The sequence below is a fragment of the Pipistrellus kuhlii genome, unplaced genomic scaffold (genome assembly GCF_014108245.1).
Source record: "Pipistrellus kuhlii isolate mPipKuh1 unplaced genomic scaffold, mPipKuh1.p scaffold_m20_p_5, whole genome shotgun sequence".
In the NCBI taxonomy this organism is placed as follows: Eukaryota; Metazoa; Chordata; class Mammalia; order Chiroptera; family Vespertilionidae; genus Pipistrellus; species Pipistrellus kuhlii.
Window position 1 is genome coordinate 30,374,617 of NW_023425551.1, and position 15,328 is coordinate 30,389,944.

Here is a 15,328-nt window from a genome sequence, read left to right on the forward strand (position 1 = left end):
TAAAAGGTGCTCAGTAAATATTTGTTGGCTATGAGTAAAGAAAGCTATTTCTCATAGGATTTTTTCAGTGAATCTATTTCATCAGCATTTGTTACTGAAAATTTTTTTTTTCTGACATGAGAAATACCTTTGCCATTTAGATGTACCACTATCTCTCCTGTTGGTTAATTTAAATTGAGACACACTTCATCCTGTTCTTGACATGGTTGTTTATTGCTTTGCTTCTGGTAGTCCTCATTCCCGGTTAATGCTAACCTGGAGATCTTTCTTAGGAACTTGAGAGCTACATAATAATTGAAGGCTCAATTATGACTACAAGATATTCTAAGATATTAAACCTCAATCTTTGATTCTCATTCCTCATAGTCCTTCCTTTGTACCAATTCCCAGAAAACAAACTTTTTGGAGTCAGTGTATAAAACCACAATTCCTATAGCACAGATACTACTTTTCAGTTTATGAGAGAAGGAAGGTATGATGATGCGAAACTACTTAGGACAAGGATAGAGACTGGTGTTTCTAAAAATAAAAAAAAAAATAAAAAAAAGATTAAAACAGATGTTCAAAGAATAAAAACAAGATGAGAAAAGGTATTGTGTTCTAAAAACTATCTGAAATATACAATACAAAGGACCTTCCCTGTGAGCAGTCATGAGAGGGTGATGGGGGCCCAGCTCTAATGGAAGAGGCCAAGAGCATGTCTGTAGCTCCAAGTTGTTTTCCTAAAGGATGAAATAAACATGATTTAAATAGCTGAGTGCTTCTTTAAACCACCTAAGTCAGAGAGAGCAAGCTGGAAGCCGAAAAGATTAGGACACCAACCTGACCGTTTAAAAAACAACGCTCAGTTAAGTGGCATTATGCGGAGGCAGGATAGTATCGATAGGATGAGAGGAGGGTTTCAGCACTGCTGCTAACCAGCTACATACCCAGCAGCATCTTTCTTGACCTATTTCCTTACTTAGATTAGGATATTTAATTTCTAAGGTGTCTTCTGGCTTGGAAAACCTCATTATTCTAAGACGTTCATGATTAGAGGTTTTGATAGTGGTAGGATAGTTTCTTGATTAGTGTGCTATAAAAGGGAACTCTTAGGATAAATTCACAAGAATCCAAATGATGTGATTATTCAAAAAAAAAAAAAAAAAGCTCAGATAAAAGATGAATCCATTATGATGGCTCTCCAGTCATCAAGTGAAGTGCCCTCAGGAAAAGCACCTTTTTGGATAACACACTTCAGCCTCCACAGTTCGAAAAACCAGAATGTTTCAGACCGCAATAGTTTATACGTCTGCCCTAACAAAGTGGCAATCTCTGAAGATACTAGATCAAGTACATGTATCTATGGTAATATAATACTTCTATATGTATGTGTATGCACATATGTGTATGTATGTAGGATATGTGTGTGTGTGTAACATGAAATTTGAGGCAAGTGCTGATAGAAACTTCTGATTGGATCTTCTTTTTGCCTCAGTTACTAGTCCTTGCCTTAATACTGTATTTAATCAATTATTTTATGATCTACAAAGAATGCTGCAATTAAACTATGATGCAGCATTAAGATGTAGCTCTAAAAAAAAAGATGTAGCTCTATTTGAGATGTCAAAATGTGAAAAGTGAGCATCTTTGATGAAATAATACCATCAGTTTTCTATAGGTCTTACTTTTGACCCAAATTTTATACCACCAATGAATATCTTGTCCTGGATGGCCCTCCACACTTCCCTTCCCCACATTGGAATCCATATGGCTCCCTCAGCTAACCTTGACTTTCTTCTGAATTCTCTCAGTAAGATGCAGCTGGTCTGTCCACTCTCTGAGAAAACAGTTCTCCAGGAAGAGCCTCTGTAGTTAGCGCTTCTGGCTGCCAGCCAAGGGTTTGCTGTTTCACTGTCAATGTTTTCTTTCAGGTAATTTATAGACATGCTGGGCACATCAACCAGCCTCCCAATGCATCCTTAAGAATCACTTTACACTTTTCTATTTAGAGGTGCCTGACTGATGCTACTCCCTGTTCCTTATCTTAAAACTGTCTCCTTATTCAAGACAAAATATTCCCAGCTTGTGCTTTAATATTTAAATCTTCATCCCATTAAACTTTTCACTAAAACATTACTTTTACTCTTAACGTGTAGTAAGGCATTATGTTCTGAGTGTGACAAAAAGCATACACAGCGAAGAAAAGGAGTAAGCACTTAATTCCAGTAACAACATGACCTTGAGACGTTTTTATGCTGGAAGGAACCCCACTGATTTGTGTACTCTGAGTGCAACTGTGACTCAGCGTCACCACTAAGTGAATAAATGTGGGATGTTAAACTTATCTGTATACTCTAAGGGCAGGCACAGCCCCGTGTTATTATTTAATCAGAATAAACTCATTAATATACTGCACCTACCTCTAGTCTAAAGCATCCATAAAATCAAAATGACCCATTTAATATCTATAAATAGTTTAACTTGGTTAAGACAAAAGGAAACCAAGAATAAAAATTTTGATAACACATTTTATAAAAAATGCTTTATTTAAAAATAGGATTTCTTTTTTTAAAAAAGAGACAACTTTTATACACAGTTGCTTAGTTTAGAAACAGTCAAAAACACAATAAAATAAACCCAGATTTAGAAATGATTTGTAACATACACAATACTGGTGCTGAACAAGATAGTTTAAATATACGGTTCTTTTATTATTAATCAAATGTGATTAACTCACATTTATGAAACCAGTGGTCGGGACTAAAGTAAAGGTCTTGTCTGAATTCCCTCCTCTTCAGGAAGCGGCGGCCACCCTTCCTGGCAGGTACGGAAAGGGAGCAGCGAGGCAGCGTATTCTTGTCTCCCAGTGCTTCCGTGTCCAAAACTGCAGCCTACCACTTGTATCATTTTTCTATTTTCGTCTTTGACATTTACTTTTATGTGGCTATAGCACCTGGTCATCTACACCAGTTTTCTTTTTTGATATTAATTTTTAAAAATGGATGTTTTTAAGGACAAGAAGTATGAACTGCTTTGATAGCAGACGACTCCAAGCTAATGCCTTAGGATATCATCAGTCAATACGATGTTGGTCTCCCAGTCAGCACTCTGAGCAGCTATGAACCAATCTTCCCTAGCATGGTAATGAAACATTTCAAACTACCTTCAAACATCTGATACAGATTTGTAATAAAGCTGGAGAAATGGTTGTCAACTAAAGTGCTGTTAGCTACTATATTCAAGAAGCTATCTTCATTTCACAATCTCAAATTTTTAAACCCAATCACAGCCACTGCTTCTCAAACTGGGGAACCCTAGCCATTTTCCTGTTGCCAATTTTACTCAAAGATTTAGAAAGACGTTTAAAACTTTATTGATTTTAAAAAGTTCTGTTGGCTATATTCCCAAACCAACTCAGAATAATTTTAAAGATAAGACATACAACTCATCAAAGAAATTACAAGTTAGTATTTTGATCTTTGCCCTATTTCCAATGAGGAATATTTCAGTAGTAACATCTGTGAAACAATGGCCTATGAGACCCTGGCTTATGAAAGAATAGCCAGGTTCTTACTGACAGTCAATACAAATAAAGTCCAAAGTTTTGACTCATTCTCTTGAGTTTCATCTTCAAAAATCACATAATTCTCTTATATACTGGTCAGGAAGAAAGTCAAGGAAGGTACTCTGGGCTGATTTGTATTTTACAGTTTAATAATTAGAGGAATGCTGCAATTAGAGAAGATTGCTGGTTTACAACTAAAAATACACAACATGTGTCATAAAAAATAGTGGAACAACTCAATCCAAAAGATTAGAACCTGACCCACTGGCAAGAATAAAACAGTAATTGTGGGTGGTTTTATCCTTCTCTCGGTCACATTAAATTATATCATCTCTGTTCCTTACTTTCTTTTTGTTTAAGAGATAAGTACATGGTACCTTTCTGAATTGTCACTAACTATGTTACCACCTTTAGAATCCCCAAATCCATGAGGGATTCTTACCCGACTCCAAAGGGATCTTTTCTGTATGTCTTGGGGGTAAACCCACAGCTGCCTGCCAATAGTATCTATTTGTCAAATAGAAAACTGATGGTCATTCTCTGCATAAATAATATCTATAAAGAACAAAATAAAGTTGCCAATGAAATTATATGAGCCAAATTTACAAAGTTTTTTTTCAAACAATGTGTCAACTTTATAAGGCCATGTAAGGAAATGATAATCTGTAAATCAAGTTATCATCCAACACATTTAATAATTAAATATAGTTAAATAGATTACTGGGTAAAAAATAATCCTAGAGAGTTTAAGGATTGATCTCATTAATCCCACAACTTAATGAGACCGTCCCAGCCACAGGTGATGACTTTAGACGTCTCGTGAGGATGCCACACTGCACCTATACACACTTTATCGTGAGCTTTAAACCGACTGTAGAGTTTTGTGGTCTTCCAGTCCCAGATGTTCAACTTTCCATTTCCATCTCCTGAAATCACATAGCTAAAATGGGGAGAAAAATAAATTCAAATTATTCAAACACTGTAAAGTAGATGAAGAACAAAGAAAGAGTTTACCTTTTTCACCATATGTAACTCAGTAAGAAGAACAAGGTCGAGGTCTATAATTTAAACTTCATAACCAAAAAGTCATCCCCAGTGAGCAATAATCTAAGAGTAAAAATAATTTTTAACTTGGAAGACAGAGATGCCCAAGGGCCACGATGAATGCGGAATCACAATCACTGTCTCTAGACAGTTAGAAACAGGGTAGGGGGATCAACGTCACTGAGCTGCCATACACACCGAGACCCTTTTTAGCTGTCATAGACTCTAGCAACTTTATAATTACGTCCTGGTTCCAATGCCTTTTGAATATGTCTAAGACTGACTCGGAGGCAGAAGTTCTAAGGCCCAATGATCAGGCTAAAGGGATTTCTGAATTACTGTTACACCTATGCATTTTAGCTAAGAATAGGGGAATGAATGCAGAGTTTCACTTAGAAAGACTCTAGGCTTTACAAATCTAGTGTGACTTAGAAATATTAGAAGTTGGGCTGAGATTTCAACACAGAAATGCTTTAGTGAAGTTGTTAACTTCAACAATGCAATACATAATTCTTTTGGTGTTCATTCCACCACAGCAATAGCTGTTATAGTTCTCCAAGCCTTGCTTAGAAAAGCAGAGAGAAAATATGGCATTGCCTATATAGACAGGAACTTTTATGTGATTAAAGGGCACAGGACTAAACAATATAAGGAGATATATGAAAGAACTTAAAAAAGCAGAGGGTAATTCTCATAACTTGTTCTTGCCCTTTTATCTGGCATTTTGACAATTTGCATAGTCCTCATACAATTACATATGTGAAAGTGACATGTAAAGTGTTATTATTTGTACAACAGAAGTTTATATTATCATATTTGAATATAAAAATACATGAGAAGATTTAAACTTACCTCATGTCTGGTGAGAAGTCCACCTGACAAGCATAGCCTGCTACCATATGGCCTTTAAAAATTTTCTTCTTATTTAATCTAAATCTGTTCTGTGCTCCAAAAATTAAGATTTGGTTGTCCATTGATTGGCATGCAAGCCATTTCCCTGCAAATTCAATAATTGAGACATTTTAGAGAAAAACATTTTTTTTTTTTTACAGAATTTTCATTCTAAATACATTCAGTCATTCATATTCTTTTGTTCCAACTATTTTATAATAACAGGAAAATAAATTTACCATATCACCTGTAAAGTGTTACAAATCTATTGCTAGTGAGAGGTATCTTATCAAATGAAGAGGGAATATGCAAATTGACCAGCACTTTGTCACAAAGATGGCAGCGCCCAGTCCTCTCAACCCCGCCGGAGACCCCCAGTCCCAGGGGTTGGCCGCTGAGAGCGGGCAGCATGAGCAGTTGGTGGAATGCTTGCTTTGTTGCTGTGGCGACGAGGCAAGTGTTCCACACTGGCCGCGGAGGGCCTCTGGGCAGCAGGCACGGAGCAGCTAGGGGGTGGTGGGGAATGCTTGCACTGTCACCCTGGTGACAAGGCAAATGTTCCTCGCCTGGCCGCAGATGTGCCTCTGGCTGGGGAGGGCAGTTGTAGGCCATGAGGCCGGCCTGGGAGGGCAGTTGTAGGCCATGAGGCCGGCCTGGGAGGGCTGTGGGGGGCCATCAGACCAGTGTGGGGAGCAGTTGGGGACAAGCAGGCCAGTAGGCAGAGTGGTTAGGGGCAATCGGGCAGGCAGGCAAGTGAGCAGTTAGGAGTCAGCAGTCCTGGATTGCAAGAGGGATGTCCGACTGCCAGTTTAGGCCCGTTCCCACAGGGACATGCCCCAGCAGTCAGACATTCTCAGGTTCCCAGATTGCAGAGGGTGCAGGCCGGGCTGAGGGACACGCACCCCATGCACAAATTTTGTGCAGCAGGCCACTAGTTTGTATATAAAATAATAGATTTTACTCATATAATCCTGTTTTATTGAACACTCTTCTTACAAAAACGTTTTTTGTTTAAATAAGGATATGTAGATATTCCGAGTTTAGTGTTAACAAATAAATTAAAATTTTATGAAAAGAAATTAATCTGTATTTAATATAGACAATAGAATCATGGGGAGAAAGAGACTTCTCTATGTTAATTATGAAAAAGAAAGGAAAAGTCAACTTAGGTGAGAAAACCTAGGATTATTAAATTAGGCTATATCCAAAAAAATTATGATTTAAAAAATCTCATAACTGTTTTTGAAATTAATCTATAGCATAAATTACCTTGCTCTTAAAAGGCAATGCATTACTGAACAGAAAACAGTATTAAACATTTATCTTTTGTATTTTGCCTGAGAAAATATCTTACAATGAATTGCTAAGATGTTCTCATTGTGAGGAACCAGACCAAAATAAAAGAACTCATCACTAAATCACTAAATGAGTTGTAGAATATGATTCTGTTGGAAGGAGAATTGTTTTAATTATTTTATTTTATTTTTTAAAATATATTTTATTGATTTTTTACAGAGAGGAAGAGAGAGGGATAGAGTTAGAAACATTGATGAGAGAGAAACATCTATCAGCTGCCTCCTGCACATCCCCCACTGGGGATGTGCCCGCAACCCAGGTACATGTTCTTGACCAGAATCGAACCTGGGACCCTTGAGTCCACAGGCTGACGCTCTATCCACTGAGCCAAATGGTTTCAGCGTGAAAGGAGAATTGTTTTAAAAAACCTGATTCTCAGATGGAAATACTTAGACGCTTAGTCAACATTTATTACAAATCATTGTTTCATTTATTTCTTTTATTCGTAGAAAACAAGAGCCCAGCTGGTGTCGCTCAGTGGTTGAGCATTAATTAACTCATGAACTATGAAGTCAGGATTCGATTCCAGGTCAGGGCACATGCCCTGGTTGGGGGTTCAATCCCAAACAGGGGGTGTGTAGGAGGCAGCTGAAAAATGATTCTCATCATTGATGTTTCTTTCTCTCTCTTCCTCTTCCTGAAATCAATAAAAACACTTAAAAAAACAACAAGAGACTGGGTGAAGTGACTTACATATGAAAACCAATGATTACTTCTAATAATGAAAATTTTCCTTATACAGTATGACACTGCGACAGAACTGCCCTCAGAAAGAATGGCCAAGGTTCTTTTCAAGAGAAATCACACCATGTCTTAGGAACTCATTTAAAACACCTTCTAACTCACCATTTGGAGACAAAGTCACTGCAGGCATTGAGTGCATACTGGGTTCTGCTATGTACTTGAAATCCACAGGGATATCCCTAAATATTAAAAATAGCATATCAGAATAAGTAATTTTTAAAAAGTACCTTTAGAAGAATTATCTCTGAACCAAAAGAAATACTCTTAAAATAATATATTAAATAAAACTTTCATGGAACTTTCTGGGGGTGAGGGGAGGAAAATCACAAAATGACATTCTATTGCATATTATAAATAAATCTTTTACTTCACAAATGACTTTCTGTGATAATTATAACAGTGTTAATGATTTAGTCTTTAAACTATTTGACTTAAACTTTGGCCTTTAGGTTAAAACATGTTATTAAAACTTATTTAATAATAAGCTCATTTAAAGATTGGTCATGGTAGACAGAAGCAAGATGTCTGAGGCAAACCTACAAGGAAACGTTCTTATTTTACTAGTCAACCTTAACTTGACTCTGCCATCTGGTGAGAGTCCAAAGAGCCATCAGCAATGCAAGTGGTGGGATCTGCAAGCATGATCCAAAATGATGAGATTCCAGGACAGCTAAAAAAGATTAAGTGCCTGTACTTGGACACTTTTCTATTTTTCAGTTTATATGTAAAATATTACAAGTGTGTATGGTAAAGGAAAAATAGCATTAAAAAATTCTCATGTAAATCATGCAAACGATAAAACAAAAAGAATCCAAAACCTACTCACCTAAATTTAGAATCATCAAAATGCCTTTTTATTTTTAATATTCTCCATGATAAAAAAGTCTTTACTAATTCTAGAAGGTTTTGGTCTTGTTGCTTTTCATGCCAATTTTTTTTTTTTACAGTTATGTGTGGGAAATGTAATTTCATATTATCTCAGAATATAAAGCAGCAATTTAAATTTAAGTTCCAAGACTTTAATTAAATGGAAAACAATAACAACAACAACAATTTGCCTTTAAGTAAGGACTTTCTCTATCCATTTATCTATCCATCCAGAAGAAGAAACAAATGATTAGAAAAAAATTATATCAGGGTCTTGGTGAAAGGAAAACATTTTAAGGTACAACCTGGGGAACAGTATCATTTATCAAGTCAACACTTTACACATCTGAGGTACCAGTGACAATTTATATTCGGAAAGACTCGAATATACTGAAAAGAGCCTCAATTTGAAAAAGGTCCAAATGCAGGCGGGTGGTAAGGAGCGAGGGGTTCTGGACTGCAAGAGGGTGCAGACCAAGCTGAAGGACCCCTCCCCACCCAGTGCACGATCTCATGCACCAGGCCTTTAGTAAGAGATACAGCAGGTCATTATATAATGACAAAGGGATCAATTCATCAAAGAGGTAACAGTTGTTTATGTGGCCAACATTGAAGTACCTAATTATATAAAGCAAGTACTAACAGAGTTGAAGGGAGAAATAAGTAGTAATGTAATATTAGTAGGGGACTCTAATACCTGACTTTCAACAATGGCTAGATCATGCTGACAGAAAATCAATGAGAAAACACAGACCTTAAACAGCATGTTAGAAAGATGGACTAACTGACGTACACAAAACATTTCACCCAACAGCAGCATAAGACCTTATTTTCAAGTGCACAAGGAACATTCTCCAGGACAGACTGATCACATCTTAGATCGCAAAACAAGTCTTAATACATTTAAAAAGTCTGAAATCAGATCCAGCATCTTTTCTGATCTCAACTATATGAAACTAGAACTTATCAGGAGAAAACTAGAAAATTCACAAATATGTGAAGATTAAACATGCTACTTAACCAAAAAGGGATCAAAGAAGAAATTAAAAGGGGAATCCAAAAGTCTTGAGACAACTTAAAATAGAAACAAAATATATCAAAAAAAGGAGATGCAGCAGAAACAATTCAATGAGGCAAGTTAACAGTGATAAAAACCTACATTAGGAAAGAAGAAATATCTTAAATTAAAAAAAAAAAAAAAAAAGTCCAAAGTTAGCAGAAGGAAGGAAATAAGAAACACCAGAGAGCAAATAAATGGAAGAGACTAAGAAGATAATAAAAAGATCAATAAAACTAACAAAAATTTAGTTAGACTAAGAAAAGGACAAAAGACATAAATTAAAAAAAAAAAAATCAGAACTGCCGAAACCAGTTTGGCTCAGTGGATAGAGTGTCGGTCTGCGGACTGAAAGGTCCCAGGTTCAATTTGAAGGGCATGTAAATTGGTTGCGGGCATATCCCTGGTAGGGGGTGTGCAGGAGGCAGCTGGTCGATGTTTCTCTCTCATCGATGTTTCTAGCTCTCTATCCCTCTCCCTTCCTCTCTGTAAAAAAAAAAATCACTAAAATATATATTTTTAAAAATCAGAATTAAGACACTAAAGTTGATAATATAGAAACACGAAAGATTGCAAAAATACTATAAATAATTATATGTCAACAAATTAGATAACTGAGAGAAAAAGATAAATTCCTAGAAATATACCAAGAGTCATGAAGAAATAGAAAATATGAACAGATCAATAATGATTAAGGAGAGATGAAGTAATCAAAAACCTTTCAACAAAAAATTACAGGAACAGATAGCTTCACCAGTGAACTATACCAAACATTTAAAGAACAATTATTATCAATCCTTCTCAAACTCTTCCAAAAAACAGAAGAGAGAATACTTCCAAACTCATTTTAAAAAATATATTTCTTTATTGATTTCAGAGAGGAAGGAAGAGGGAGAGAGAGATAGGAACATCAATGATGGGAGAGGATCACTGACCGGCTGCCTCCTGCATGCCCTCCATAAGGGAGCGAGTCCACCACCCGGGCATGTGCCCTTGGTTGGAACTGACCCAGGCACCCTTCAGTCGGTAGGCTGATGCTCTATCCACTGAGCCCAACCAGCCAGGGTTCCAAACTCATTTTAAGGGGTCAATATTATAGACCAATATCTCCGATGAACATAAATGCAAAAATACTTAGCAAAATATTAGCAAAACAAATTCAACAGCACATTAAAAAGATTATGTACCATGACCAAGTGGGATATTTCCCTGAGATGCAATGATAAACATTAATTTAAAAAAGCTTATTATGCATTTCTTTGGAAATAAATTATAAAACATGAACTATGACACTTAGTGAAATTAGCTTTTAGTATTTCTTGATTTTAGAAAAGTGTTTTTTCCTTTCTTTCTCGAGGAAAGCAAAATTCCCCAACACAGGGTGGGGCAAAAATAGGTTGTCAATATGTGAAACACAGAGTTTATTCTTGCATTATCATTTATTAATTATTGCATTATTTTCCATACAAACAACTGTCAACCTACTTTTGTCCTACCCTGTATATTCTGATTACAAGTGAAAACACTGTTTTCTACCATATGGACAATAAATGGTAGGCAGGAAACAAGGAAGATGACATAGGCAATTTTCAGTATTAAATAGTCAAAATGCAGACATTCAAAAAATTGAGATTTTAAAATTTGGATTGGCTCAGAGGCCAGGATCTTACGCTCAAACTCTGGCATAGTCTATACATTTGTGGCCCCTATTTCTCATCAGTATTTTGCAAAGATGAATAAGACAGCTAATAAAGGATATAAGATTGCACTATAAAACCCTTTTACTGCTGCCAGAAAAGTGACTCAAAAAATGTATCCTTTAGATAGATTATTCAAAGACTATGAAAAGTAGCATGTTTAAATTTTTATTTTGATATTCTGGATACTTAAATAGTTATAACAGTTTGACAGGCAAGCCAGAAATTATCTTTGAAAAATATTCAAATGGCTACATATTATCAGGGCGTCTTTGCCCACAAATTTTTAAATTGCTTCTTTTATATATCAGATTTTCTACTGATTGAAACTCACCATTCCCAAACTCTAAGGCTCTTATCATCAGACGTGCTCACAAATCTCCTATTCTCATCAACAAAAACAATGGTGTTGACAGCTCCCAAATGCCGATCATATTCCTGCACAATTTCTCCACTTCGAATGTCCCACTGTATAAACGAGAAAAGGTAAAGACGGAAGTGGAGCAGATTTATGAAAACAAACAAAGATCATAATTATGGAAAGTGCAGAAATAAAAAGAGTTCTAACATCATGTTTTTATGATTTACTATTTTCTACTAAGAAGAACATCAGCAGTCCCTAAAAGTCTCCAACTTTAAACAAATTAATATTCCTGATTCCATCCCCAGATACAATATAAAGTTCAGGAATCTTAATAAAAATGCCGTGGAAAGACTTACTTGCACAATCTTTTTGTCAGACATCCCAGCCACAAAGAGATTTTGCTTATCTTCATCAGGATTAAACTTGACACAATAGGGTACTTTTCGGTTAGTAAATCTTGATATACACTGTCCTAAAACCAAAGACCCAAGTTAAAATAGGCAAAATAAATTTGACCACTTAAAAGATAACCCTGGGATTAATATCTAAAGATTATTTGCTTAATAAATTCTGAGGAAAGGCAGCCTGATTGTTCTTTATTATAAACCACATCACTCCTTTTCATGGATTTTTAATGGTTAAAAATACGTTTTTCAAAAGTAAATCTGTATCAACAATTGAAGAATAGATAAAAGTCTTCAGGTAATTATGATGTGCAGCCAGAGTTGAGGACCACTGCTAAAGAGGTCAAGAATAAGGGCTGAATTAGAGAGACCTCAGTATGAACACAATCTGGCTACTTATTAACTATGTGACCCTGAAAACGTTAAGCCTGTTTTCTGCTCTATAACAATAACAGTACTTATCTCACAGGGATATTTTAAGGATTGAATGAGATACTGAATATAAGCACTTAGCATAATGCTTGGTGAACACAAAGTGTTCAATAAATGTTAGCTATTACCTTTATCCTTAAAGCCCAGCAAGACTGAAAGATGGTTCTTTAATTACACACACTTTTACTAGCCACAATGTATTGATGCCACTCATATGTCTGTGAATATATACATCCAACTGGACGGGCCATGGGAGTTTAGACCTACATTTTAATGAATTTGGGCAGTTAAATTTAATTCTGTTTATCAGCTATCTCCTGTGTTTCTATTATATGCAAGGCCAAGTGTTAGATGATATATTGTAGATTATAGAGGAACAAAAAGATCAATTAAATAGTCAATGAAAGATTTCAAACATCTTTGTCTATCAATATGTTTGCTTTATAAATTATATTTGGTGGAAACAAAGCTTTAGAGTGAAAGAGCTGTTTATTCAGCTGAGCTTCAACTCTACAAAGTTATATAAGCTGATAGTTAATGATAGAATTAGCAGTTAAAGAAGGTATCATTTTGCCACAGACGACAACACATTTCATTTTAAAATGCTAATTTAAACCAGCCAGTGTGGCTCAGTGGTTGAGTGTTGACCTATGAACCAGAAAGTCACAGTTCGATTCCCCATCAGGGCATATACCTGGGTGGTGGGCCCGATCCCCAGTGTAGGTTGCATGGGGGGCAGCTGATCAATGATTCTCCCTCATCATTGATGTTTCTGTCTCTCCCTCTCCCTTCCTCTGTGAAATCAATAAAAACATATTTAGAAAAAAACCGAAAAACAACCTCTCCCCAAATGCAAGTTTATAAGATAAGTATCTGTTAGTGTAAGTGACCTCTTACCTGTCTCAGTGTCCCAGAGCTTAAGGTACCTGTCATAAGCTGCACTGAGGAACTGTGTGCCCGCGGTATTAAAGCAGATGTCCCGAACAGCTTTACTGTGACCTAAAGGCAGACAATAGAAATGGAGATGAGGTGACGTATCTTTATTTAAAACATAAACACCATAAGAAAAATAGCATTAAACAGTGTTTTCCAAACCATCTGTGGGTAAAAAAATTACTGAAACCCCATCCCCTGATTTACTTACTCAGAATAGGTTTTATGTGGGCTTGGGAATGTAGGTGGTTCCCCCTTCAAAAAGTTCCTCGGGTGATTGTGATGCATAACATTTAGGTAAGAACCAAGAGAAAAGCTCTAAGATTTTCTTAAAGTCTGTCATGGCAACTTCTTAACATGTGATATATATATATAACTGATGACTAAACAGCTAAGAACTTAAGGAACACAATAGGCCAATTATCGCCAATGAAGGAGAAATGACTGGTGACATTTTGGAGGTTCACTCTAATTACTCACCAACCTGGAAGTAAAACTCAGTGACCTAAACCCAGAGTTCATGAAAACTGTAGCCCTTATTCAATAACTGCATATTTGTGTGACCACATTACCAAATTTCATAGAAATGGATTCAGAATCTGACACTAAGCCTTTTTGAAAACAAATATTAACTTCTATTTTGTTTTAAGATGGCATTTTGACAATAAATTAATTTTACGGTACTTTGTCTGGAAATCATTCTTGCCAGACTAATCAATTCTCTTGACAGTCTCAGGGACAAATAAAATATGGCTAAATGAAAGCAGAAACTTTCGTATTTTTTTACCACCCAACATGACCAAGACTGCCAAATACATCTTGCAAAATGTGCAGGGCACATTGTCAACCACACCACCAATGGCCTCTAGAGAGGCACTCTGAGTCACAGCAATCAGGCAACCAGGTGTCTTGTCTATAGCAGGAGTCCCCGCCAGAACCGCTATCACCTTTCTAAGCAGGACACTTTCAGCTCACCCCGGAAAGCTGCTTGCCCGTGCAGGGGAGACAATTGGGGACCAAGCCCACTCCATCTGCAGGGACATTTTGTTCCCCCTGCATGCTGAGAGCCTTCCTATGAATCTTTCTTTAGGCTGCTGCACAGCTTGGGCAGTATTTACTGTGCAGCGAGGCCCTAAAATCATACAGCATTGCAGAACACCCTCCTACTTCAATCTAAAAACAGAGCCACTAAAATTCACACAAATAGTGCTTCAATGCAATACAGTTAAATTTGGAAACGTAACTAGTTTTCACACAACATCTGACAAAGACAATAAACTATTCTCTACCAAAAGGGCTAGATTGCCACAAAACTGTCCTCTCTTCGGCCATCTTCATTGCTTCAAGGAATTCTCTCAATCTCATCCTTTTCTGTGTGTTGAGATCCAATTCCTCTCTTCAAAGCTTAACATCTGGCCATCTAATTGCTTACTAGACATTTTCATTTCAAAACCCCAAGGGCAGCAAAAATTCAATGAGTCCAAAACCTCAGCATCATCTTGCTTCCCTTCTTGGTGAATGACACTAGCATTCATCTTGGTGTCATCTGAGAGTCATCTTAGATTCCTACCTTACTCTTATCACTCACATCCAATTACTAAGTTCCACTGATTTTAACTTTTGATTAATTCTTTTCTATCTCTGCTGCTTTAATTCAGACTCTTACCATCTCTAATCCAGACTAATGAAATAACCTTGTAATTCATTCCCCTGCCTCCATCAAAGCATCTCCATGTTGCCAACGTGATCTTTGTAAGCTTCAAACCTGATCATGTTGCTTTCTTGCAAGAGCTGTTTAATGTCTGGCTTCCCAGAGCCCTCAGGATAGTCTAAACTCCTTATTAATAGCACACCTGGTCCTCCACACTCTGCCCCCTCTTCTGCTGCTTTTCGCACTTTCATTTCTCACCATATCATCCCACACCCTGGCAATTCTGAAATATACGTGGTTCCCCCAAAGCAGCATGCTTTCTCACACTTTTGCTTCTGCTG

General features: G+C 36.7%; 1 protein-coding gene across 1 annotated transcript in view; it reads right to left on the minus strand.

The window, feature by feature from the left end:
- Window positions 1-2,509: 2,509 nt before the first annotated feature.
- The window catches only part of CDC40 (cell division cycle 40), a 40,444-nt gene continuing 27,625 nt past the window's right edge, over window positions 2,510-15,328 (minus strand). The window contains exons 10-15 of the mRNA XM_036414570.2: window positions 13,301-13,402; window positions 11,924-12,039; window positions 11,538-11,671; window positions 7,685-7,761; window positions 5,444-5,588; window positions 2,510-4,487 (exon numbers count right to left, since the gene is read on the minus strand). Coding sequence (XP_036270463.1) covers window positions 4,310-4,487; window positions 5,444-5,588; window positions 7,685-7,761; window positions 11,538-11,671; window positions 11,924-12,039; window positions 13,301-13,402 — 752 coding nt within the window. The 3' untranslated portion in view covers window positions 2,510-4,309. The remainder of the gene's footprint in view (window positions 4,488-5,443; window positions 5,589-7,684; window positions 7,762-11,537; window positions 11,672-11,923; window positions 12,040-13,300; window positions 13,403-15,328) is intronic.